The 26,251-nt window shown below is 36.8% G+C and overlaps 1 protein-coding gene across 2 annotated transcripts in view; it reads left to right on the top strand.

Annotated features, from left to right (window-relative positions):
• The window catches only part of ZNF326 (zinc finger protein 326), a 31,167-nt gene extending 5,272 nt beyond the window's left edge, over window positions 1-25,895 (top strand). For both annotated transcript variants that reach the window (XM_042805847.1, XM_042805851.1), the window contains 11 exons: window positions 1,680-1,806; window positions 3,879-4,284; window positions 6,983-7,181; window positions 9,018-9,052; window positions 9,943-10,030; window positions 12,407-12,521; window positions 13,533-13,680; window positions 14,009-14,108; window positions 15,455-15,585; window positions 16,608-16,703; window positions 24,575-25,895. In XM_042805847.1, the coding sequence (XP_042661781.1) occupies window positions 1,680-1,806; window positions 3,879-4,284; window positions 6,983-7,181; window positions 9,018-9,052; window positions 9,943-10,030; window positions 12,407-12,521; window positions 13,533-13,680; window positions 14,009-14,108; window positions 15,455-15,585; window positions 16,608-16,703; window positions 24,575-24,739 (1,610 nt within the window). In that variant the 3' untranslated portion in view covers window positions 24,740-25,895. The remainder of the gene's footprint in view (window positions 1-1,679; window positions 1,807-3,878; window positions 4,285-6,982; window positions 7,182-9,017; window positions 9,053-9,942; window positions 10,031-12,406; window positions 12,522-13,532; window positions 13,681-14,008; window positions 14,109-15,454; window positions 15,586-16,607; window positions 16,704-24,574) is intronic.
• Window positions 25,896-26,251: the final 356 nt, after the last annotated feature.

Raw genomic sequence — 26,251 nt, 5'->3', positions numbered from 1 at the left:
GGGAGCATGTAACCTTAATTTCTGTGAAACAGTTTGACTACCTTACTCTTTTTACTGGCCTGCACCTTTATGTAGGCAGTCTTGAGGATATTCCACTGGATTACGTGGTTGATTGTTCAGTCACACCAGAGAGGAATATTAGATGCTTCTACTTGAAGGTTCAGCCATTTCTTGAAAGAGTAACTTTCTTCAATATAAATTGATGCTGTGTGGTGCTATGTTATTAGTATTTTGAAAAGCCCTTCTTGTGCTTTGCTGCAGAATCTTTATTATATGGTTGGAGTGGTGCAGTGTGACTTCCATGTTCAAGGTTTTTTTTGTTTCAGAAGTATCATCTTTAATTTTTTAGAAAGTACCTGTGATCATTAGAAGACAAAAAAAATCATGAGATCTTTATTTGTTGGAGTCTATTCAGGCATGCTAAGAACATCTGTGTGAAAGTGATACAGTCAGCTCAATACTATTTTGAGAATTCTTCTTGTTTGCAGATGTAAGAAAGTAAATTACAGTGGCTACCTGGTGCTAAAAAGCAGCAGGTACAAAAATGAAATAATATATTTACTTATTTTCATCACTACAGTTATTTTCATGGAATGATATGCACAGAGAATTACTATGTTTCTTTAAACAGGAACATTTCTTACGACTTCAGGTGAGCTTGTTGTCCTGTTATTTTCTGGAAGAGTTGGTGGTTTACACTTGTAGGTTTTGAAATGTATAAAATGATCTTGTCAGAGTGGACAAGTCTTTGTGGTTTTATTTTTATCCTTCCTGTGTTCACTGTGTTTTCCTTCTGTGTGTTACCTTTTCTGTGAGGCTTGACTTCCCAAGTTTTCTTTGTACTACCCAAAAGTTAGTGTTGGTTGGTATCTGGAAGCAGTTTTGGTCACTAGAATGCCAGCGAAGTGCAAATTGTGCATGTTACAGGAAGACAGTGGATCATACTCATTATGCAGATTTACAGCACTTGTTTTAGTGCTTTGAACTTGAGTGGTTATTTAACCAGAGCTTTTATGTAGGACTTCCAGTGGTGAGGAAGAAGGTGGTTCTTTTGCCAGACTTAAGGACAAGATATAATGTCATGAAGTGACATCAGTTAAGAAATACCAACATCTTAGTGCAGATAGTGAACTGCAACCTAGTGCTGATTTAGGTGGATTTTTGTTTGTGCTAGATGGGACAAAATTATTTTGTTTGACTGTAGCCTATATATAGAGTCTGCACTGCAGTGTGACAGCTTGCAACCTTGACCCAGACTCTGTCAATGCAAGTGAAGGTTTCTTATGGCGTTGGATAGAGTAAGCAGATGCCTGTGAACTGTATTAGACGGCGGGAAGTTGTCTTAATTATCCACTAGCTTCTGACATATTCTATGTAGGGCTTGTCCATTTAATTTTCTTAATTTAACTTGCGCCTGAATTCCAACTGATGGAACAATAATCCTGAGTTATCCACCACTGGGAAAAAATTTGAACTTCATGGCAGTTAAGAGTGCTCAGATGATGACAAAGACACATGGCTTCCCTAAGTGTTGAAATTGGTTCGCAACTGGTAGTTTTGTATTTTGTTTGTAAGCACTGTGACAAAGAGTAAACCTTTTACTTAAGAATTCAAACTAGATTACTTACTAAGACTGCTTGCTTGCTTTCTTTATAAACATTTTTCTGCTCTTTTTTTAGACATGGACCGTGATTATGGGCATGGAGGCTATGGTGGCCCACGATCCATGGACTCTTACCTTAACCAATCCTATGGGATGGAGAGTCATGGAGGTGGAGGCGGAGGAGGTGGTGGTGGTGGTAACAGGTAAAATAATCCTTCAGTTGTCCCAAGAATTGATCCAATCCAGTTTAAATTTAAATCATTCTGTCTTCTAACTTAAGTGTTCCTGAGGCATGTTGTTATGATTTTGTATGAACACTTTCGTTCTGAGTCTTCATGTTCGATAAATACTGGCAAATACTAAACTGTTTGAGCTAGATTCTTGTAATAATCAGCATTTTTATGGAAATGTTTGACAGTGAAACAATGCGTCTTTGAATGAAAATAGAAGTAGTATTATTTTTCAGTAACGACTAGCAATTTGTAGCTGATTGGCCTGACATACCATTTCTGACATAGCAGACTAGACCTAACTGGTTTAGTGCCTTAGACTGAATCTATCAACATTCCGTTTTCAAGGAACATTTAGGGTATGTGTTCTTTGGTTTGAATGTGCAGAGCTCAAATGATCTTGGTATTGAATCTGAAAGTCATGTCCAGATTATTTCATTGGCAGGTACTTATTACACTCAAAACTGTGTGCATGTTCTGGGCTGCTTTGTAAGATGGATTGGTCTAAAAATAAAAATTCTGATGCAGTGGTCTTAAAGTTGTGCATTTAATGCTAGGATACTATTATTCTTGCTCTTTCAGATAAAAACAATAGGGAGCAGCTGATTTGATTTAGGTCTTAATATTGTATTCAAAGAAGCATGCTTTTCAGAGTAATGATTCTATCTTGGAGGACATAAAATGTGAAGAAAATTTAGATAATCCGATGGTTTTCTTGTGTGCGCCCTTGAATTCTTGTCTGGCTGTAGCCAGACTACTGTATGATGCTTGTCTGTAGTTGCTGTGGTGCCACTGGGCAGGGACAGTACTAAGGGAGGATGGGGAGGTATTGTGTTTTGCTGCATGGTTCTGTTAAACATTTTAGTTAAGTATAATTTGTTTAATGATGAATGTTAAGATTGACTTAAAAGTCTGAGCAGAGATTCAGGAATGAGCTGTACCTACCATATAGTAATCTGCATATGATTGAGGCTGAATGACTACTTGAACACCAAAATGTCTCTTGCCATGTAACTTTAATATTGTGCATGGGCTCCTTCTGTAGATAGTGTAATTTTCTGTGTAGCTTTGGGTCTTCCAAGACTAACTTTTAAAAATGAAGGCATTCAGTTTACTGTAGATACAGTTAGTAATTTGATTCTGTTCTGGCTTATGTTTTATCAGTCAAGGGGTTGTCTTTCCCAACTCCTGTTGAATCATGCTATTATAACCCTGCAGGGACACTAATGTGTTTCCCTTCCAAGTGGTTACAAATATTGATGATTTCTAGCCTGACCCCCCTGCCCCAGGCAAAGCAAACTGAGTAAATAACTAAAGATTTCATCTTGTTACTATACTCTGAAATTCCAAGGACTGTTTTAGTGTCCACTATGCATGCATTGGGTAGACTTTCAAAATCCTGAGTTGCTAGACTTAATGGTCTGCAGGTGAAAGATGGATACGCTGAAGATCATGAACTCTTTGATTGGGAGACTGAATTTTATAGGGAAGAAAGTTTCCAAAAAGTACAGATATGAATGGAAGAGCGTGTGTATTTTTCCTTTAAAATTAGAACAGTGGAATGTTTAAGACTCACAACTGTACCACTAAAAAAATACATTTTTTTACTACTTTTTTTTTTTTTCTCAGTTCAGAACTAAGCCGCCTTTTAACTGCTTTTTAACTGTTAGAATATGAGGGCATGATTTTAAAGAAAGGAGAATTTGACTAGCCTATGAATGTCTGCAGGTGATTATGTTCGTGAGACTAGGGCTGGGCTCTAACAATGTTTTAGAAAATAAATGTTGCTGAAAATTTTAAGTAAACGAAGTTCAGGCATACTGAACTTTAGAATTGTTTGTAGCAAAAATGGCTCAGATAGCTTTCTGTCTGGTCATAGTGTGACTTGCCCAGCCCTAATCAAGATTAAACAATAACACAACTGTACGGACCAGTATAGTAATAAATTGATTTTAGTTGATAAATGTCAACTGATAACTTGTCTTTTGAAATGTATAACATTAGTAAGCTTACTTTTTTTTCTCCTCACTGTGCAACTTTTCCAGGTTTGGACCTTATGAGTCTTACGACTCCGGGTCTTCTCTGGGTGGGCGAGATCTGTACAGATCTGGCTATGGTTATAATGAACCCGAACAAAGCCGCTTCGGAGGTAGTTATGGTGGTCGATTTGACAACTCCTACCGGAATAGCCTTGACTCTTTCGGAGGTAGAAACCAGGGCGGGTCTAGCTGGGAAGCACCTTACTCCCGTTCAAAATTGAGGCCTGGGTTTATGGAGGACAGAGGAAGAGAGAGTTACTCTTCCTACAGCAGTTTTTCTTCACCCCATATGAAGCCTGCACCTGTAGGCTCTCGGGGGAGAGGAACGCCTGCTTATCCTGAAAGTGGATTTGGAAGCAGAAACTATGATGCTTTTGGAGGACCATCAACAGGCAGAGGCCGAGGCCGAGGAGTAAGTACAGAATCTTTTCAGATTCTTTTCACTAGACACTCTTTTAAACCCTTTCAAGACCACTGCTTTAAAATGAATGCACTGTTCAGTACAGTGTGGGTTTTTTGTCCAAGCAAACTATCATGGTTGACAATGTTGTTTACCCCCTTGAAGCTGTCTTCAAGTAGAACCCAGTTCCTCTTTCTGTTGAAAGTAAAGAGTAATAGAAGACTAGTTGATAAGGTTTGTTAAATCTCTCCTTTTGTTTGAAAGGTGAAGATAAAAGTAGTAGGTTTGGTCTAAAAGGGATTAAAAGGACTTGCATTTTTCCTTGTAAACACTAGCATCTTTGCTGCTGGTGGGGAAATTCTTGAATATTGTAAAAGTTTAATTCAAAGTCTTTTGAAGTTTTGAGTAGGTTAAAGGTGCAATGTATAAGCAAAAAATGAAACCCAGGTTGTTAATGCTAGAGTAGTTTTTGTTTCCTGTAAAGGTAAAAGTTTAGATAATTCTTTAATATGTTGAACACATGCTTTATCAAACATCAAGTCTTCTTTTAAACTTAATTCTTATTCTGACTTGTGTATTGGAAGGGTGATGGGGAGGAAATGGCAAAGGTGGGTGGTTAGCAGCTACATTGATTCTTTTTCAAAATTAAAGCATGATTAAAGGGGCATCATCAACTTGAAATCAAGTCCTTTCACACAAGTTAGATTAATTTCCAGGTAGTGTGCCTAGTCCTGCTATTTGTATGCATTTTATTTTGAAGACTTATGTTCTAACTCCTTTTCAGTGGTTTCCTTTCCAGTGTAGGGTGTAAAAACTGTATGTCCAAAAAAAGGCAAGATTAACTGTACACAAAGTAGTGGATCACAGTGTGGAGAAGTAATGCTTGATACTAAATGAGCTAGGGTAGGGAAAGAAATACAGCAGAAGAGATTAAAAAAAAAAAAAAGCCTGACAGAAGTACTAACTTTAAGTTGATGGTGTCCCTTTATCTCGGTTTTATAATCACAATTCTGATTATGTTTTTTTGTAAGTATGAATAGTTCAGCGAACGCTTTTCTGCCTGTGCCTCTAGGTGTAACTTATCTTTTAAAATTAAGTGTGCCATATTTCTTTGGGAAGCAATTCTTTAGTATTTAAACCATACCACTTGTTTGTAGCTTGAAGTGTAGAGGAAGATTATTTTTTTTACTGGGTCTTTTAAATGCCTAATTGTGTGGTGGTTTTGTTCCAGAAAGTCTACTTTGCAGCATTCTTGAGTACTGTAGTTTTCATATTCAAATTTTAGCTCAGATTTGCACACGGCTGGTAGCTAGCATGTAGCATGATATGAGAAATAGATTCTAATCTTTATGTTTCTCTGCTTGTGAAGCTGAAAATGTTAGGTTCTTAAGCCTGGATGCCATCCTTTCAGAACTCATTTAGATCTGAAAGTTTTGTGCGGTTACAACCAAGTAGCCTTATTTCTTTTTTGTTTTGCTTTTGAAATTTATCTTTTAGTCTTTTATGTAATAAAGGAGAATGTAAAGGCTAAACTACTTACCATATGTAAAATGCATTGCACCTTTAATAGATAGACTGTCTCTTTTTAAAAAAAAAGATCCAAGTACATACTTCATGTCAAATGTATATGTGTACAGTGTAAATGTACATGCTAGGTAGTTCTATAACTATTTCAACTAAATAAATTAACATGGACATCTTATGCATGGACTTCTGATTAAGAAAAGTGCCTGTCTTGGTACATTCTGTCTGTCATTTAAAATGTGTTTTAAAAAAAGTCATACTTTTCACAAAGTATTTGAAGTTATTTTTATGTTCTTTTAACTTCGATAGTGTGGTACTAATTCTCTTCTTATGGCAATACAAATATTTCTGCTTATCCAAGTCACCCATCCGGTCAGTGGGCTCTCTTCTGCCCTTTATTAATCAAATAATTGAGTTAATATTAAGAAGTATGTTAGTGCTTTTGAAAATACTGCAGCTACCTAAATTCTCCCTCTTCAGATAACTCATTTATTTTTATGCTGTTGTAGAGGTAACTTTCATAAAGAAGTGTCCACAAATGACTGTACAGCATTGTAGAAATAATAGAAAGGGGTAGTCTTTCAACTGAATTTTCATACCTATTGCTGCCATGTTTTTGTATCACTCCCTCCAGGCCCAATTTTTAAATTCTGAATTTATTGAACTCAGTGGAAAGACAAGTAAAAGAAAGTGAGCTTCCTTCAATTAATTGCTGTTCCACACTGGACAACCTTCTTTACTCAGTTTTGAAACTACTTCTAATTATTTGTAAAATAATTAAAAGAAACTTGCTACTTTTATTTTTTGACTGCTGACTAAAGTGTCAAAAACTGGGTTGGTTAGCTCTGTTTTTTCCCAGAGGGAGGAGTCATTCATCATCTAGAGAATCTGAAGAGAGGAGCCAAGATGTTAGGCTGAGATATGAACTCTGATTAACATGTTAATTGTCTGGACCATGGTTCTGAATAAGCAGAAACACAATTTATACATATGTATTCATTCTACTGGACAAACACCCACAAAGCAATTGCACAGCACAACATCAAACCAGGAGCTTAAATTTTCCCTGCATTTTGCTCTAGAACACAGATTTTACTTAGCTCACAGTTCTGTTGTACCAAGTAATTGTTTTATTTTTATTTATTTCATCTACTAATACCTTTCTCTTGATTTCACAAATTTTCAGCATATGGGAGACTTTGGAGGAATGCACAGACCTGGAATTGTTGTTGACTATCATAACAAACCCAGTCCTGCAGCAGTTGCTGCAAGAGGAATAAAAAGAAAAATGATACCACAGCCATATAACAAACCTGGTGGGACGTTTATCAAGAAACCCAAAATGACAAAACCTATTTTGAAGCTGAGTCAGAAAAAATCACCCAGTAAGTAACAAGTGCCAAAATTCTGAAGTTAAAATTACTAACTTTTTTTATTCATTAGGAATTAATGTAGTTTTAATATTGAGAAAGAAGGCTGTATGTGCTATTTTGTAATTCTTCATTTTCTACCTTTGAAGTACCCCACAACAGATTTTATGAATTTACTCTTTTATCTCTTTTACTGCAAAGATAATTTGCTGAATGGAATTGAATATTTTGATGTATTTAAATATGAACTGCTGGAGACTATTTAATTCAGACTTTATAATGATAATTCTAGGGCAAATTTTCAGCACTGAAAATAATTTCAGATCTCAGGTTGCCTTAAGTGACAATGCTTGACAAATATTAACATACGCCCTTGCATGAGCATGGGCCCTGCTGCCCAGACCTGAAAATGTGTCCTTGTACAAGCCTGGGCCCTGCTGTCCAAATACTTTGACAGATATAAAAAGTAGTGCATCAACTGCAATGCAGCTAAAATAAAGGCGTAAAGTGTGGGTGAAGAAGAGAGGGAAGGGGAGGCAAACTGAGAAAACAGTGGAAATTGTTACAGAATAATTTACGAAAGGTAGAGAGAAATTGCTCCTTCTTGTAAATTGAATGTTGTAATGAAATAGAGAACTGGAAATACAGTAGATAAACTGGAAATATAAATTGCAAGGTATTAGTGGCACTTGGTTTGTTTAGCTTCTGTAAAGATGTCTTACAACTCTAATAGTTTTGATATTGAAGACAGAGCTGTAGAAGAAAAAAATCACGAGGTTTGAATAAATTACTTGCTTTAAGGGAACATAAACTTAAGTATTAAATATTATGAACAGCATGTACCTCAGTCAAATTTTAGGGGTTTGTGCTTGTAATTTGGATCTGCAGTGGTTTATATAATTTGGTTTCAGATCACACCTGAAAAATGTTTAAAATTACTTTACCTCAAAGCTTGCACAGACTTGACAAAAACTTCCACATTAAAATTTTATTTTTGATTTTGTAATTCTAATTACACTACTGTGTTACAAAACTGTTCCCTTATAACTCCAAGAGTACTATAAAAATTCCAGGCACTGGGTGTATAGAACATATTTCTCTGCCTTATGTATAGGGAACATTATTGCTGGACTTGCCAGCTTTGTTGTGATGAAATGGGTCTGTAAAATACACATACAGGTATATCAAAGACTTGCATCTCAAAGTTCTGCCTCTTGGCTCTTCTCCTTTCAGTATTTTTATAGGGTCTCCTTTTCTAAACTACCTTCAGACAGAGTGCTTCTAATTTATTATCTGTTCCCCCACACTGATTTCCACAATCCAAGGACTGACATACTGCATAGTATCCAAGTTACTTTAAGAAGTGGAGTAGATAGCACCTATTACAATGTACTTTTAATCAGTCTGTCCTGTGGCTCTGAGACTGGGGGAAAGAAACTGGTGGATGGCTTAACACAATTTTCTGAAACTTGAACTGAAAGATGCTCTAAGCAGAATCATTTAGTGGAAAACTAAAATGTGGGTGACAACTGATAGAAAATTGGATGCAATTGGAATACAGTATATGTATGAAAATGTATCTCAAAATTATATTGTTACTTCAGTTTTGACTTTCTTGTTTTGTGCAGTTAGGTGTAGATGATTGCTTCTAGAAAACTGTTTATTTTATATTCCTAGGATAACTGATTTTACATTTACTGTTATTACTAAAATAGGATAAATTGTAGATGTAGATTGTCCTAGCTGCATAACAAGCTGAATTTTTTTCCTAAATATCTTACTGCCTTAAAATGAGTGGACAGTGGCAGCACTTTTGAATTACTGATTTTTTTCCTCATTTTATGTTTATAGACATGAAGACATCCTTCCAGGATTCTACTATAGAGGTAAAGATTCCTAGAATTGGAAAATATTTGTGATTCTTTCAGAAGTTTGCACAGTACACCTTAAGACAAATAATTATTAAGCTAGAGTTATAAAAATGAAGCACTTACATAGTTAAGTTTTTTTACAGTTAATTTTTTGATTCACTTTATCGAAAACTTTATTTTGGTGGCAGTCTGAAATTCTTACTGATTTTGAGTGAAAGATGCAGCTTGTGCAGATAGTCTGTAAAATGAATTCTAAAGTGTATTTGTAGACCCTATCCTTGCAATGCACAGAGAGCTGTCATACGAACACTTATTATGTCATCAAAGGTAGTCAGCTTGAATTCACGCACATATGACCTGCTTGGGTGGGTTTAGAAATTAAGTACAAAGAGGGAGACTACTAAACAGCAGTGAGCAAGAGTGGGTAAGATGTAAGACACATCAAGGAGAGTGGGTAAATTTAAAAAAAAAAAAACAACAGTGTTAACAGATGTTCTCTGGTAGGGTACAAAGATTAGTTCCTACCTACAGAAAGATCATTTGCAACAAAATGTAAGAGTGTGATTAGTAAGCTAATCATGTGTATGTATATCCTGGTTCTATGTTGAGAGACATTTTCCTTCCTTGAAAGGTATTTTCCTTCTTTCTGAGTGGAGGTATTCATATATACTCAACTATTTAAAAGTCTGAATTGGGAATCAGAATATTTTTGTAGAAGACAGAATTTTGATTGTGAAACTAATTCACAAAGACATCAGAGTGTTAAGGAAAAATTCATAGCTTCAAGTGTTAGTACACTGATAAAAATAACAAGTAACAGATTATTTGGAATAATTTGCACTTTCTGGATTTAGAATGACGTTGTTTTTATTCTCTTACAAAATTTATGGATTTGACTTTATTAGGAAATTGAAGTGGACACAAGTGGTGCAGTTGTTATATATGAAGACTTTACAAGAGATGCCTATGATCTTGGATATCAGACTTTTGGAGGTAAGTCAGTTTGCTTTGTCAGATAAGGTATTACAGGTATTGTATTTGTGTGACTTTAAGTGAATGGATTTAGTAAGCCTGTATGTATGACCTCTGATAGTTATTAAGTAGCATGGCTTTTAAAGAGTTAAATTTTAAAAGAGTTTATATTTAGGCCATGGAGAAGATGATTGTTAGTAACATCCACCCTTCACTTGTTTTGTTCTTCACATGCTTATTGTCTCTGCTTTCTGATCTTCTCTGTATGTTGTTGTTTGTCTTGTTTTAACTTTGGTGAAATTAATGTAAATGGTCTTCTGTACTTACTGCCATTCCATTGCTTAAAGGTTGTTTATCTCACCGGTTCCTCACCCATATCCTATTATTTATCCCACTAGCTCATCAACCTCACCCTTAAATCCTAGGTGAGTCACTTTTTATAAAAGTGGATTTAGTTAACTTGGAGAGCTGCTCTCAAGAACATGGGGTCTATTTTGTGTGCATTCTTAATGAAACAGGTTAATTATTAGTTTACATAAAATCAGTTAAAGTGTATAGTAACTGTAGTGATTTCAGGCACATACGCAAAGAAATCCAGTGTTAAGGCTGAAACTGTTCTTAGTCTCCTTTCCATGTGTGCTGCCTTATTGCATATGTATTCTTATCTGATGGTGAGGAGTACTGGAAGTTTGCAGCTAGCTGATGAGACTTTCTTTTTAAAATTTACTACTATTTCAAGAAAAGAAAATAGTTGTGTGGGTTTTCTAATTTTTAAAAGTTTGCATAAGTGCACTGAAGGAAAGTGGGAGCCCCACTGGGACTCCCAGTTTATATATAGATTCAGGCTTCCATTCCCTAGCTTGTAACAGGACAGGCGCTTGAATCTGTTAGCTTGAGGGGTAAAATGTAGGCCATTTCACTCCACAGAATGTCACACCAGGTGATTTTTTTTTTTTTTTTTTTTTTGTTTTTTTTTTGTTACAGCAGTAAAATAAGACATCCTTTGCATGTTTCCAGGGTTGGTGGCAAGCCCCTAAATGAAATTTAAATCCTGAGATCAGTAATGGCAGTTGCCTTTGTGGGTGGGTGGTTGTTTTTTGTTTTCACATTGAATTTTAAAAAAAATAATCTTTTGGGTAGGAGTTTTTCTCTTCTCTGGATCAGAGTAATTTTTGATACTCTACTACAAGAAAAAAACTTGGGATAATTGGGAATGAAGTGTAAGCTGTTAGTGGAAATGTTTTTAGTACTCGGTGACAATTCTAGAGTCACAGAGCTTTTTGCATATGTATTCTTATTTTATCAGAGCTTTTTGAAAGTCTTACTTTTTTTTTTTTCATTATGCTGCTGTTACGTTCCTCTCTGTTGCTATTTTGTTGGAGGCAGATTTCATGGAGGCTGACCTCTTTCCTAAGGTTGAACTGCAAAAGAAGACTAAGTGATCCTCTTTTTCCTGCTCTAAAACTACTCACTGAATAATATTATAATTATTTCCCTTTGTCCATAGGCTTTTAAAGCAGACATAGAAAAGGCAAACATAAGTACACTTATGCAAAAAAAAAAATGTTCCTAGAAGTCTTTAACGTTGCAAAACTAATCTCTAGTCATTTATTTGTGTTTGTAAGTGTTTGCACACTTACATGCCAGGTGATAATTTACTGAAGTTGTTCTTTGAAGGTTTGGTTGAGTTTTTGTGGTGGGATTTTTTTTTTGTTGTTCCCTCCACCCTTCAGCTGGCTCTTCCTCTACTGGTTTATTTCTTCAGTTGAAAATCTTTGGAACATTTTCTGTGAAATCAAGCAAAGTCTAGTGGGGAAAAATCATAAAGTTGTTGAAGTTCGGGTTGGGTAACACACCTTAATGAAGCACTACCCTGGCTCCTTTATGAGCACCTTTGGTTTTGGAAACGGTCTTCTCAGCAGAAGAGAATGTCTTTAGGTAGTTTCTTTTCACGTAAGGGGATTGTAGCAGTGGTGCTCTAAAACCATGGAGAGTTTTAAATAATGTCTTTTTCCCCATGTACTCCCAGTACCCTTTCCTGGTTACTTGAAGAGGCCTTTAATAACTAGGCCCAACAGGGTAGTGTTTGCTTTAACTCTGAATTTTCTTACTTTTATGAGTGTAATGTAGTGTAACACCTTAACTACTAAGTTTGCATTGTTGGAAGCAAACGTTAAAATTCGTTGTTTTTAGAGGAGGAAAACAAAGCAAAACTTCTATGGCATTTTAAAAACCTGTTGAACCACCTTGTTATGGGGTCTTTGTGCATTTTGAGGTCTTTGTGGAGGAGACAGGGAAGACAGATACTTTTTGTGTGTTGGGTTGTTTTTTTTTTTTTGGTTGGTTGGTGTTTTTTTTTGTATGTAACAGTTTCAAATCCTTCTACTGTATGTTAAGATGGCAAAGGAGAAGTTAAAAGTGAGGAAGAAGAAAAGCGGCGAATTGAAGCGAGAAGAGAGAAACAAAGGCGTAGAAGGGAAAAAAACAGTGAAAAATACGGTGATGGATACAGGTTTGTGTTTTAACTTCTGTCTTGTGTGCAGTGTCTCTCTTCTTTATCCATCTGTAAGAATATATCTTCATTCCTGAAAGCCCTTTTGAACTGATTTTAGGAAAATAAAATGCAATGAAGAAAGGAACAAAAAAAAGGTACCTGCTGCCACCCCCAATCCCCAAAACAAAGACAAAAAACTAACTCAAACCAAAACCCAGCACCCAGATACTGTGGCTTAGAAGTCTGGATGTTTCACTGAACTTCTGCTGTATCAGAAAATACAGTTTCCTTACCCCTTCTCCCTGACAGGTGCATCAATACACACTTGAGAAGCACCTTAGAATGGTACTGCTTTTGAAGTATATATTTCAGTTAAATACATATTTATGCTCACTTAATAAGCTGTTAGAAATTTACTTTATTCTGGTTTTATATGTATGGTGAGCTATTTTGTAGCAAAAGCAAGTACAGATAGTTCTGTAGCTTAGTCTTGCCACAGCCAAGTGGGCTAATGGCCAGTATAAAACTGTCCTATGTCAGTGCAGGATATGATCATAGCATTAGTGTCTTTTCCTCGTGTACCAAGAAGGAAATATTTTCTTATAAGGATTATGTAGTTTTTGTATGGAAAATGAGCTTTAAATTAATTCTTTTGACTATTTGTAGTTAAAATATTGTGGGCTAGCTTGACTATGAGAATTGCTACAAGAGGTGATACAAACTAGAAAGCTGTGGTAGGTGTACTCGTAATATGGCTTTTAAATGGCTAGTTTCTGACTTCTGCAGTGTTCACCTGTATAAATAATTCATTACTCAGACTGGCCTGATTTATATTTGGTTCTTATAGCAGTTACCCTTCATAATGGTAAAATACTGAAATTTTTTTTTTTTCTTTTTCACTTTGGCTTCTTTAAAGAACACTTTTCCCATTCTTTTTCTGATAAAGTTTGTCAAGTATTCATAGTTCTGAGGAGAGAGGGAAGAATATTTATTTAATAGTAATATTATTTAATGTATTTTTCTTGATAGAATGGCATTTACTTGCTCATTTTGCAAATTCCGAACATTTGAAGAAAAAGAAATTGAGTCACATCTGGAGAGTGCAGCTCACCAGGAAACATTGGATCATATCCAGAAGCAAACCAAATTTGACAAAGTAGTGATGGAATTTCTTCATGTAAGAAAACTGGTCTTTGATCTATATAATACTTTTACATTAGAATGTAGTTACAGTTTACCATTTATCTTTAAAATATGCTTAATTTATCGTAATTATTCCTTTTGCAGATGATTTTTGGCACAGCACATGTTGCTAGAAGTTGAAGCAAATTCACACTGTAAAATAGTGTTACTTTTACAATTAAAAGTAGTGCCTTAAGAAGTAACAGCAGTTAATTGCTATTTGAGTTATTCTGAGTAATATTTTAAGTATTCTAGTTTTTACTAGGATCTAAACAATTGTACATCAAATGTGTTACAATTTTTTTTTTCCTGAATCTGTGTAGGAGTGTATGGTGAATAAATTCAAGAAGACAGCTATGCGTAAGCAGCAGACAAGTAACCAAACGGAAAATGCTCAAGCTGCTGAAAAAGATATAATGGAAGGTGAGCAATACTTTTTTTTTTTTATGTGAAAATACGTACTGTGGAGGTCTGCTTGTCCTTTTCTCCCTTCATTCTTTGAATTTGTTAAAATGTCTGGATTAAAATGATTAGTTTTCATACCTTTTCTGTGCCTGGTTGGGATTCCTTCCTTCATTTCTGATATAATACAGACTGTAATCACAGTAGGAAATAGCAAACCTTATTTATGTTTGCTATCCAGGTAGTCTTGTCAGAAAGTAAGACAACATTCTGCTAGGTACCTGACAAACAGAATTGTGTAGGCTTTGCCAGGGTCTTATTCTGTATAATGCATGAGGAATAGCCACAGGTGGGTGCAGATAGATTGAAAGAGAGTGTATAATTAAGCAGTAAGTTGATAATGGTCAAATAGGATGTCAAGGATCTGGATAATTGAAGTGGGATAGTTGCTGTGGTTTTGAGGGTTGCTGACAAAAGGAGGAGTTTGAGCACTTTCTTGGCTACCCAAAATGCATCTTGGCCTGAATTTTCTTCCCCTTGGCTGCCCTACAGGCATTTTTCTAGAGCATTTTGTGTGTCCTTGCCTAGCTGTGCCATATCCTTCCACTTTATCCTGTGCTTGAGGGATTTCAAAAGATGTGCTAGAGCCAGAGGACATCTTTTGAGTACCTTTTACTTTAGGCAGTAACTGTATTAGAATATTACCTTAATTTGAATTTAAATGCTAAAAGCTACTGAAAATGTTAGCTATATCCATTTTTAACAATCTCCAATGCTTTCCTTAAGTACTGAAAGGCCTATTTGCCTTTATGATCAGAATGTTCTGTTGGCAAGCTAATATTTAAAATTGTGAGAGGAATTGGATTCATGTGCTTCTTCCTGGTGGTGAGGGGAGACAAGGAAATAAATTAGTTGTTCTTATGAGTGGTAAAGTAAATCCAACTGCTTTGGTGAAGCTTTGTTTTTTTCATGTATCAGTGTATATTATTAAGGATATTAGTTATTGCTGATTTTAAATAGCATTTTTGTACATTAAATAGTTCAATTTGGTTTTTGTATCATTTTTATTTCCCTCTATTTAGACAGGTAGGTTCATATATCGTAACCTCAGACAGCAAACGTAATTGTTTGGGTCTTGTATATAGTCTGTGGAGAGGAGGAGTTGGAGTATCCAAGTGGAAAAACTTTCTCCTTCAACTTTGCCTTCAGAGAGTCAAATTTTGATGCCTGAATTTGGGTGAATATTCCCCTGAGTTTGACATATTTAACAACTGAGAGATCTAATTTTCTCATAAAACAGATTCCCTCTTCTACTTCCCTAGAATAACACATTTTGTGTTAGTGATTTGTTGCATCATCTTTGGCAGGGGTTACTGCTGATGACCATATGATGAAAGTTGAGACTGTTCACTGCAGTGCTTGCAGTGTGTATGTTCCTGCGTTACACAGTTCTGTTCAGCAGCACTTAAAATCTCCTGATCACACAAAAGGAAAACAGGTAAGATATGGCTTTTCTTAATAATAAGGCAAGCTAATAGTAGGTGAGAAGTGTTATGGTACCTAATCTACTAGTAGGTGAGAAGTGTTATGGTACTTAGTGTATCTAATTCCTAAATTCTTGTTGGTATTATTTGTTCTCTAGAAACTAGAATGTTCTCGTTACATTTTGTAAACATAATGTCTCATGAAGTAGCCAGCACTTAAGTACCACCGGTTAATGAAATATTGGTGTGCTTAATAGCTGACAGTAGCAAGTACTGAGAAGGTCACTAGGAATGGCTTTTTTATTTTATGGAAATCTTTTTTTGCTGCCATTAAGTGTTGGAAAGATTTTGTTATTCAAATTGCAAAACATAATACATATGTTTCCAGCAAGACAACAAACCAGTTGTCTTTTTTTGCTTAGCTATTACCTTTTTGATTTGAAGAAAAGTGAGAGCAGTTTAGAATTAGCAGTAGCATGGTATTGGCCCCTGTTACAATTTATAATGATAAACTTTCAAGGTTGGTAGAAGGGTTGAAAGAGTAACATGAGTGGAAAAAAAATCACAGTTGTCATAGTAGGCAAGATTACCAAAGTAATGTTTTGTTAATGTGCGAGCTTCTGTGATTATGGAGTATCATAGAATGGTTTGGATTGGAAGGGACCTTTAAAGATCATCTAGTCCAACCCCCCTTGCAATGAGCAGGGACATCTGTAACAATATCTAAGGCTATGATGGAAAAGCATGCATGTTACGTGTAGATGAGAACAGGTAACTGTGATTGTAGTCAGGTGTGTGGTTGTAGTTCACTATGTAAGCAAGATCTGAATATATCCTTTGATCAAGTTAAAGCAAAAACTATAAACACTACCAAATGTAGTTGAGCTTATTATGTGGCTTGGATTTAAATGCTAGGAATGAGCATTTCATGCTGCAATATGTTATTTTCCTTACAGAAACTGACCATGAATTCAAACTTGTGTGACAGTTGTAATAGGTGTATGATAATTATTCACTGGAAAATCTTGTTTCCTAGGCCTACAGAGAACAAATAAAAAGGGAGAGCGTTCTTACTGCCACCAGTATCTTGAATAATCCTATAGTCAAGGCACGATATGAGCTATATGTGAAGGTAAGATGCAAATGGCAAAAAAGTAATCTGTAATGTTTGCTATACCACTGTTTCCTCCACGTTGATGGAGTTTAACCTCAGTGCTCTGTCTTCTGTTTTTGCCCTCTAGGTAGCTCACAGATTTGAAATAATTTTAATGTGTTTTGCCATTCTCAAATAGCTTTGCAGGAAAAATTTCAACCTTCAGATTTACCAGGTTTTCGTTTACCATTTATATGCATATCTAGTCAATGTTTAATTAGACGCTCGTGTTAAAAAAAATCAAGCTTTAGGAAGGCATCAGTAGTGTCTTTATATGTAATAGTAACTGTAGAGCACAAAACACTGTACAAGTGAGTCTTTACATTTAGAAACAAAGGCTCCAGCATGTGGCTTTGTACTGAAGTACAGTGCACACACTACTCAGCATCTTTTTATTCCACAGAATTTCTAGATTTCTTAGCAGCATACAAAAAATAAAAGCTTACAACAGTAGTTGTCATGATTGGAGAATTTAGAAGACATGGCAGCCTGTGTTGCAGACAGGTGGTCTGAGAAACATATGTGAATTCTTTTTAGCAAAATATGTGTTTTTTTCCTTCTGGGCCAGTGAAGTGACTTTTTCTATAGTACCGTTGTTAGCTATTTCTGTTAGTTAATTGGTTTACAGTTTTACCTGTGCCCAAACAATAGGCTCTTTCAGAAAAAGCAATACTGCATTGCAGAAACATAACAAGGTATGAGCCAGTTCAGAATTAATTGTGATTTTTAAAATGTCAAATTAGTTATGTCCTGGAAAATTATGTGTAGTTGGGTGTGCGAATCAGTTTCAGACAACTGTTCTGGTTCTGTTAAGAAAAGGTAGCAACTGCCCGGATAGCACAGCTGGGGTATCTGTGTGTTGCCAGCCATCTCTCTGGGTGCTCCTGGCTTGGTATGCCTGTGTGCTGTCCTCTGCAGCTCCCTGGTGGGGACTGGTAACAGGGGCTACGGAGATTTGCCATTTGTCAATTGGAAAACTGAGGAGGATAAAATTTGCAAGATTGTCCTCACAAGGAGACCACTGACATATTCAGAGTGTCTGGCACTGGTATTTCCTGGGGTGGGTTGAACTTAATACACTTTCAGCAGCACCTGCTCAGTGAGATGTATCTGGCTTCTGGTTATGCAAATCCCTCTCATCTTTATCCGAATGCATAATTAACTGCAGACTGAAGGAGTCCAGTTTTATCATACAGCATGTGATGAATCAGAGCATGCAATGCATGCATTTGGTGCCTGAGGTCTTCCAGTAGAGTAGGAAATCCTTTTTATGGCCAAAAATAGCTTGCTTGGAGATGAAGGGCAGACTGGCTTGGGGAAACATGACCCCTCAAGACCACAAACCAAAGAAACCCCAAAACAACAACAAACCCCAAGCAAAAATACCCTAAGCCCAACATGGTTTTGGAAAGTGTTAGCTATCCTGCATATGCAGCGTGGAAGGAGGAAATTCAGAGCAGGGAAGACCTACAAGGCTGTTGCATAGATCTGCATGAAATCACAAAGGCAGGTCATGAACATCACAAATGTCTTTGGCAAAAGGAGAACAAAATTGCAGGTCATCAACTCCTGATATTTATGCACCTCTATGGATACAGTTTGACGTGAGCAGAAGAGATTTATTTTTTTAGTTTTCTATTACACTGCTGGATTTCTCTCTGCATATTGGGAAGTTTGTTCTTTTAATGTGTGGTGTAGAAGAGGTGCATATCCCAAACAAAGTTGAATTAGGGAAAGCTCTTTTTCTGTTGAGGCCAGTACTGTCTTCTAGAACTGCAGCCTGCTGAGAGAAGTAGTCATCCATCTCTTTGCCACAACTGGTATTTGGGACCCTCTTTCCCCCATTGTGATTTTGTATAAAAAATTCTGCTTGAGTCATTTTGATTGTCTCATGGAGTTACTGAATAACTGCTTGGAAGGTGACAATTTAATGTAATTTGGGTTGATTGACTGGCTGACACCTGGCAGCACATGATCAATTTTGAGGCTATTTGTTGCATGTTGCATTGTATAAGACTTTTCAAGGTTGAAGGCTCTGGCTGATGTTTGAGTGGATCACGACTTCTGGTCTGAAGTAAGCTAATTCTCCCAAGTAAGACAGCAGTTGTTATTGATTGTCACCTTGGCCACTTCTTTTGAGTAGAATGTCACTCTGTCTGTGACTTACTCCTTTACCCTGTGCTTAATGGAAGATCTCTTTTGCTGTTTGATTTCATCTTCTCTCCAGCTGGAGACAGCTCCATAGTTTGTTTGTGGTATGTGCAAAAGGAAAGAAAGCAAAGAGATGCATTCATTGTAAACAAACTTAGATCTTCGAATGTGTTGTTCTACAAACACTTGACTTCCATTTTTCTCATTTTTCTTTAACTAGACATTTCTAATTTGCACTGTGAAAAGAAGAGATACTTTTTTTTTTTTTTTGGCTGTAAACATTTTCAAATTTTAACGTTTAACCATTTAATTATGAAGTCAGTTTTAGATTTTCACACTTCACTGCAAAATCTTCTTAAGAAATAAATGCAAACTTGGTAGTATGCTAAATAAGTATGCATACTTGAAATTGAACCTTTCGGTTAGTTCTGTAAGCTTGGATGCATCAGCTGTAGCAAAGGTATAGAGGTTAAATCACCCCTGGTAATTTTCACCAAGTTAAACTGTTTTTTAATTAATGTGGTAAAGGTGCCTGTGACGTCCACTGAAAAAGGAAGGATCTATATAGAGTTGGCCTAACACAGTCCCTCATGTTGTGTGTGGGTTTTTTGTTGGTTTCAAGCCATTTGCAATTAATGTCCCAGCTCCACAGAAGACAGCTTCAGTAAATTAGACGATGTGGCTTTAGAAGAGCTCATGGTGTTTTATAAAGGTGCTGATCTTTGTTATGCTTCTGATCAGTGACTAGAGTTGCAAATGGAAAGGAAAAAACAAAGTTCAGATAGTGCTTGACAGCAGTTGTTAGTGCCACAGCCAATGTTCAGAGCAACAAGAATCGCAATGGGGGAGAATAACCTTTTGTAAAGGTGGCCTTCATAATTTGTTAATGCAGCTTCCTTGGATCTATTAGTATTGGAGTAACTCTGTCATGTGTACCATTCTTCCAGTCTTCTGCTGGACCCCACTGCTAGGACTATAATTTTCTGTATCCTGTCTTCTGTCACAAAATGCTGCTTCTGTTCCCTGTGCTGCTGCTGCTTTGGAGCTGGTGTCTGCATTGCTTGAAACTCCTCCATTCAGTTTCCAGAAAGCTACTGCTAGAACTGAGGTTGCCAGTTGTCAAAACTTGCATGTGATCTTTATCATCCTAATAGTGATGGTGACCGTCTTTTACACTATCTTATTCCATGATTTCTTTTCACTTGCTATATTTGAAAATTCAATTCAGTGCTTAAATTAACAGCATGTTTGCATCCTGTCCTTTGCATGCAAGGAACTTTTCCTTTTAACCTCTTGTTTGATACCTTCATCATAGAGATTTTAATCAAAGACCCTTGAAAGGATTTTTTTTCTTACTTTGGCCATTCTTTTAAAGAGCCCTCTGTTTCCCTGGTGTTGGTCTTGTGTGGTACCCTTTTGTGCTTTCAGTGTACTCTTTGTATGCTTTTTAAAAAGTTCTTGATTTCTCCTTATTCTCCTTGTCGTGGTTTGGGCCTGGTTGGCAGCCAACCACAATGCAGCTGGTCACGCTCCCTTCTCCCTCCCCACCTGGGAATGGGGGAGGGAATTAGAGGGGTGAAGGGAGACTCGCAGGCTGACATAAGAACAGTTTAATAATGGCAATAAAACAAGAACAATGACGATGATGGGGAAAAAAAAAGAACTATATAAACAGGCAATGTACAGCGTAATTGCTCACCACCCACTAACCAACACCCAGCCCGTTCCCGGCCAGTGACCCCGAGATACCAAGATCCCGCAATCGCAATCCTGGAAGTGAGAGAGAGAGAGAGAGAGAGCTCCTTCCCAACCACCCCTCCTTTATATAGTGAGCATGACATTCCATGATATGGAATATTTCACTGGCCAGTTAGGGTCAGGTGCTGTGGCCGTGCTCCCTCCCTGCTCCCTGTGCCCTTGCGCACGGGCAGGACATGGGGAGTCGGAGAGTCCTTGAAGTCTCGGTAGCAGCTGAAAACATCAGTGTGCTATCAGCATTCTTCTCATACCAAACCCAAAGCTAAAGCCAAAACACAGCACTCATCTAGTCCCCGAAAAGGAATATTAACTCTATTACAGCCCAAACCAAGACACTCCTACATCGATACTGTAAAGAGAGGGGGAAATCCTACCACAACCCACTGGCTGGCCATTCTGAAATAATCATCCTAGAAGTTTTATGAACCGGTAGCAAGTCCCTTTATAATAAGGAGGAAAAAAAGACCATATTATTTCTCAGGCAAAAAATTTCCACTTGATGAAGTCATGACTATCTAATTTTGGACTATTTAGAACTTCCTAGATAGAATGATGTCTGTGGTTAAAAGCTGCTTGGATATTGCTTAAGAGAAGCATCATAGAGGTTGACATTTTCTATCGCTGTATCCCAGAACTGTTTGATCATGTGTATCGGTGAAGGCATTCTAAAGTTTACCAGTTAGATAGGCAGACTTTGATATCCTTTTGGGTCAGGTTTGAGAGACCTGTTATAAATAGATATAGAGAGTGCTTTCTGGGGACATTTGAATCACGAAGCTTTGGTTGTAAATACCAGTTCACAGTCTTAAGCTTTCTCTGCAATTTAAATATTCTAGAGACTAGGAACCCAAAGAATGCATCTCTTGGGAATAAACTACTTATCTGCTTGTGTTTTTATGCTCTGTAGGCATCATAAAGTCTTTCTGCAGCAGTTCAGTGGTGTGCCTGTGTTCTTGTTTTCTGGGTTTTTTGTTTTGTTTTTTAAAGCCATCTGGGAAGATGGGGCCAGTGTGGCTGTCAAAATCAACTAGCATCAAAATTGGCTCTGCATGATGTTCTGGATGCCTCTGATGCTACATCACTGGAAAAGAGCGTAGTTGTTAGGATCTTCCCCTTGAGGGCAGTAACTTTTTCCTTAGTTTGAGAAATTGAAAAGTGCATTTTTCTCTGAAAAAATGAGTTGGGCAAAGCAACTTTTTTTTTTTTTTTTTTTTTTTTTTGTTATTATTGTATAGACATCTGTTCAGCCAAAAGTATTGTGCTGAATCCAGTTCTGCTAGGTTAGCCAGAAGCGACATACTGTCTCCACAGGAATGAAGTGTAACAGTTTTATGTTGCTCATCCCCAAGAGTCAGGGACAGTCAGAAGTTGTCTGAAGGAGTGTGGAAGTAGTCCTTCTAGAATCGCATTCTTTAACTATAGTTCATCATTATCCCTAGCCTAGGCATGAGAGGATTTTAATGTTTCCTTTTTTATCAGATCTGTAAAAGGGCTTTTGATATCCTTGTGAATGATTTACAGAAAAATGCCACGTTTTGTTTTCTTTTGCTAGGAGATAATGCTCTCTCTTAGGCCATGTGAAATTCTTAATATGCTTGTCTTCCCTCTGTAATGTCTACTGATGAGCATGCATTTGAAGCTAACCAGGTAGAGTATTCTTAACTCAACAGTTAGCTTATTTCTGTCTGTCTTTGGAAATCTTTGTTCCTGTACTCAAATGTGATTGAAGATACTTGGCTGAACCTAAGGAAAATGGCACTAGAAGCTTTGCAGTCAGGAGGTCTGTTGCACTTCTGTCCAAAAAGGAAAGTAGATAACTACAATTCTGGGGAGTTGAACTAGTCCTTACTGAAGTAGGTTTTGATGCTCAGTCATCTTATTTCACAGTGCTTTCCACTTGTCCTGGTTGGGGCTGGACTAGAGTTCCCGTTGGTCTGGCAGCGGGAGGAGCTGCAGCACCCTGAGACCCCAGGGGCTCCCCAGGGCCCAGTGCCCTCACCTGTGTGCGGGGGCGGGGGGAGCACAGCTGGAGGGCTGGGCCCCGATTGGCCGATAGTCCATGTCATGTGACATTGTGCTCACTATATAAAGGCAGGAGTGGGCTGGGAGGAGCTGCCACTTCTGGGAGTGTGGCCGCGGTGTCTCTGTGTTCAGGATCGCCAGCTGGGAGCAGGTGGGTGGTGAGCACCTGTATTGTACATTACCCATTTATACTGTCACTGTATTACTCTATTTCTGTTATTAAACTGTTTTTATCTCCACCTGTGAGTCTCCCTTTGCCCCTCCGATTCCCTCCCCCTTCCTAAGTGGGGGGAGGGTGGGTGAGCAGCTGCGGGGCGTTTAGCTGCCAGCCAGGCTCAAACCACGACACCACTGATGTCGGAATGGAATTGGTTTGGGCACTTGCTTTTCCATCTGTTTTTTTTTTTTTTTCCATGAAACAGTTTACTGAGCTAACAAATATTTTTCGTACTTCAGTGTTGGACACTTAACACATTCAGTGAAATACTCCCTGGTGTTCTGTAGCCCCACGATGCTTGACAGTAATAGTGGGATCTTCTAAAAGTGGCATGGGTTTTACCTGAGTTGTGGGATTTTGTTTTCATAGGGCTCAGGTAAGTTATGATACCAGCTTGCTCTATGTACTTGACCCTTACATATGAGAATTTACTTCTAAAAAAGTGAAACTTAGTATCTTAAAGAAGTTTAAGTACTACCTTTACTCATGGAGCTTATATGTGGCAGTTGTTTTTGATTAGACTTGATTGGGCTCAACAGACATTACCATCCAAGTGCTATAAGCTGACCATTACAAAATGCGTTCATGAATTTATCCTGGGACATGGAATAACGTGGTCTCAAAGAATTCTACTTTCTTTTGGGTTACTCTTTAAATCTGAATTTATTATTTTTCTTGATTTTAAAATAACAAGCCAAGTTTTGTTTAGTGGCATTTGCTAAATGTTTTTATAGCTTTCTGTTTCTTCAGTGGTGTGTAGGCCACCTGGAAGCCAGTACCTGAAATGTGTGACTGCAGTAAAAATATTTGAGCAAAAAAGGACAAGGGGCCTAGTACTCAATTTTTCTTTTGGATCATCTTCAAAATAATACTCTGAAATCCCTGTGCTAGTGTAGTTAGTGGTTGATGTTAGGCGTTTGGATCAGACTTGCTCTGTCAGATGTTTGAACATGAAAGGAGTTTTAGTGAAGAAAGTCTTAATACTTCATGTTGTTGTTCTTTATTTTTTATTGATTATTTATAGTTCTTAAATATCTGAAGCAAGTGAAATCTGAGGTATGTTTTGTACTGAATTTTTGTACGAAATAGAGGAAGTATGAAACTAGATTCCTAATGTACTTTACAGTGTACTTACTGTCTGAGAAATCTGCTCGATAATTTTTCTAGATCAGCAATGGAATGAGTTCCAGGTTAGTCAGTGTAATTCATTCTAGAATTTTTTTTTGGTCTTTTATTGAAGAGTTTGTCTCTTGATAGAATTATTCAGACTAAATAAGGAAGGCAGAATGAAACTCTTGTGTTCATATTTGGTTTTAATTGGGGAGGAAAAGGAAGCAGCTGTAGTTTTTGTTAAGAATGTGTTGAAATTTAGCCCATCTAGTTTTAATTTAGTGAATGTTGAAGTTAAACTGAAGTTTCTGTATAGTATACGTCAACTTTTTCTCAATGCCATTTCTACTTTCGTTAAAACAGTTTATTGGGATCCCAGTTTCCAGCATGCATAAAAATGAGGTGTTGGTAATTTTAAATCAAATCGGTTTTGATTTTCTTGTAAAAAAACCCTAAACCCAATAGAAAAGCTCTATGAAATACCCTGGCATTTCTTAGTGGCTGCCCTTTTAATTCATTGAAATTATGAGTATTATTTTATTTTATGTTTGAAATAAATATCAAGGTATGTGTTTTCAATCTTCTGCTTCAGGGTGAAAATCCTTTTGAAATTAATGATCAGGCTCAGGAGCAGCAGACAGAAGAAGAGGATAAAGCCGATGAGCCAGCTGAGGGTGAGGAAGAGGAGGAGGAGGAAGAAGAAGAAGAAACTGAAGAACAAACTGACTTCACTTTAGATCACACTGAAGATAATTAAATGCAAGAAAATGAAAATATATTATGGGGGCACAACAGCTTTTTATTTCTGCTCTAAAGTGACTAAGACTTTTTAATAGTTTCAAATGCAGTTGTTGAAGATTCCCCACCATATGCATGCATTCCATTCCATGGAGAACTTGTTTATATAATTCCTCTGTGTTTCTGATTTTGTTTTAAATGAAATTAAGACTATTTTAGTTGAGCTTTTTATAGAAACCTGACTGTTAAAGCTGATTAAAACATCGTGTTGTATATTTTTTTAAGCATCCTATTTTTTGGTGTGTGTATTGAAAGTTGGATATAATAATAACTTTCGGTCTAATCAATTAAAAAGAAAGGCGGGTCTATGGGGTAAATATATTAAATGCTGCATAGCATAAGCTTATCATATTTACCTCTTAGTAAAGAATGAGTAACTTCAAAAAGTGTGCTGTTGAGTGTGGCTGTTATGGGGACTGCATTGCACTCTGTATAATAGAGTATGTGTTATAATATGCCTTGTAGCTTTTTTGTGATAAGATGTACCGGTTTGTAGCAATAAAACACTTAAGAAATGTTACTTTTTAAAGTGTCTATAGTTACATATTTAAAGTATTTCCCCATGCTGACTACCAAATTGATTTCAAATTAAATCTTGATTGATATTATGATTGAAGTTATTTAAAATTTGTAGTTGCATCGTAGTGACTCATGCTATTTATTGCTGATTTTTGATGTATTCAGACTACCTACCAGGACAGATAACCACTTTAGCCTTTATAGTATGCCTAGGGGAAACATACTGGCAGTATATTTAAATGCTGCACGCTGTTGTCTACTTCGGAAATTACATATAAGTACACTTGTGTTTTTCCATGGTACCTTCTAAGCTACCTTTTGACTAATGAGAACTGGAAATGTCTGATATAACTTTTTCTAAGTACAGCTATGTAATTTGCATCATTTTTCCCTAAATGTGGTAACTTAACAGAAGTAACTGTACAATTTCTTGTGGTCATTATGGGGAATTTTTTTCAAAGTCTCATCATATATGTAATTTGTGCACATTTCTGTTGGAGAACCTTTGTGCTAATTTGTAGCCATTGCTGTGTACAGGTGGTATAAGCAGAGAGTGGACACAGTTTAGATAGAATTAAAATACTTCTAACCTCAAATGTGAACTGATTTGCTTTTTCAGTGATCTACTGTAGAATTGGGGAAGGTGTGCAAGTATTATGGGGGAATACTTGATTTAGGTATTAGGCCACTAGAAAGTCTAGTAGCAGTCAGCTCCGAAGAATGCTGTGTATTGTAGTCATTTAGCTGTTGCCTTTTAGCATAGCTTGGAGAGTGAAAAATACAACATTGTGAGGAAAGAGAGGAAACTGAGTTTGGTGCCTTGACCTATTGTTTTCTATATGGCTTATATTTTTCCATTAAAAAACAAATGGCATGATGTAGACTTGATTGTTGTACCTGTAAGTGGGTTAGCTTGGAACTAAAAGTTAGCAGAGGTTGGTTGAAGGATGTG

This window comes from Tyto alba, unplaced genomic scaffold (assembly GCF_018691265.1).
Source record: "Tyto alba isolate M040663 unplaced genomic scaffold, T.alba_DEE_v4.0 Super-Scaffold_1000006, whole genome shotgun sequence".
In the NCBI taxonomy this organism is placed as follows: Eukaryota; Metazoa; Chordata; class Aves; order Strigiformes; family Tytonidae; genus Tyto; species Tyto alba.
The sequence above is the reverse complement of the archived record's forward strand: the minus strand, read 5'-3'. Positions and strand labels throughout refer to the sequence as shown.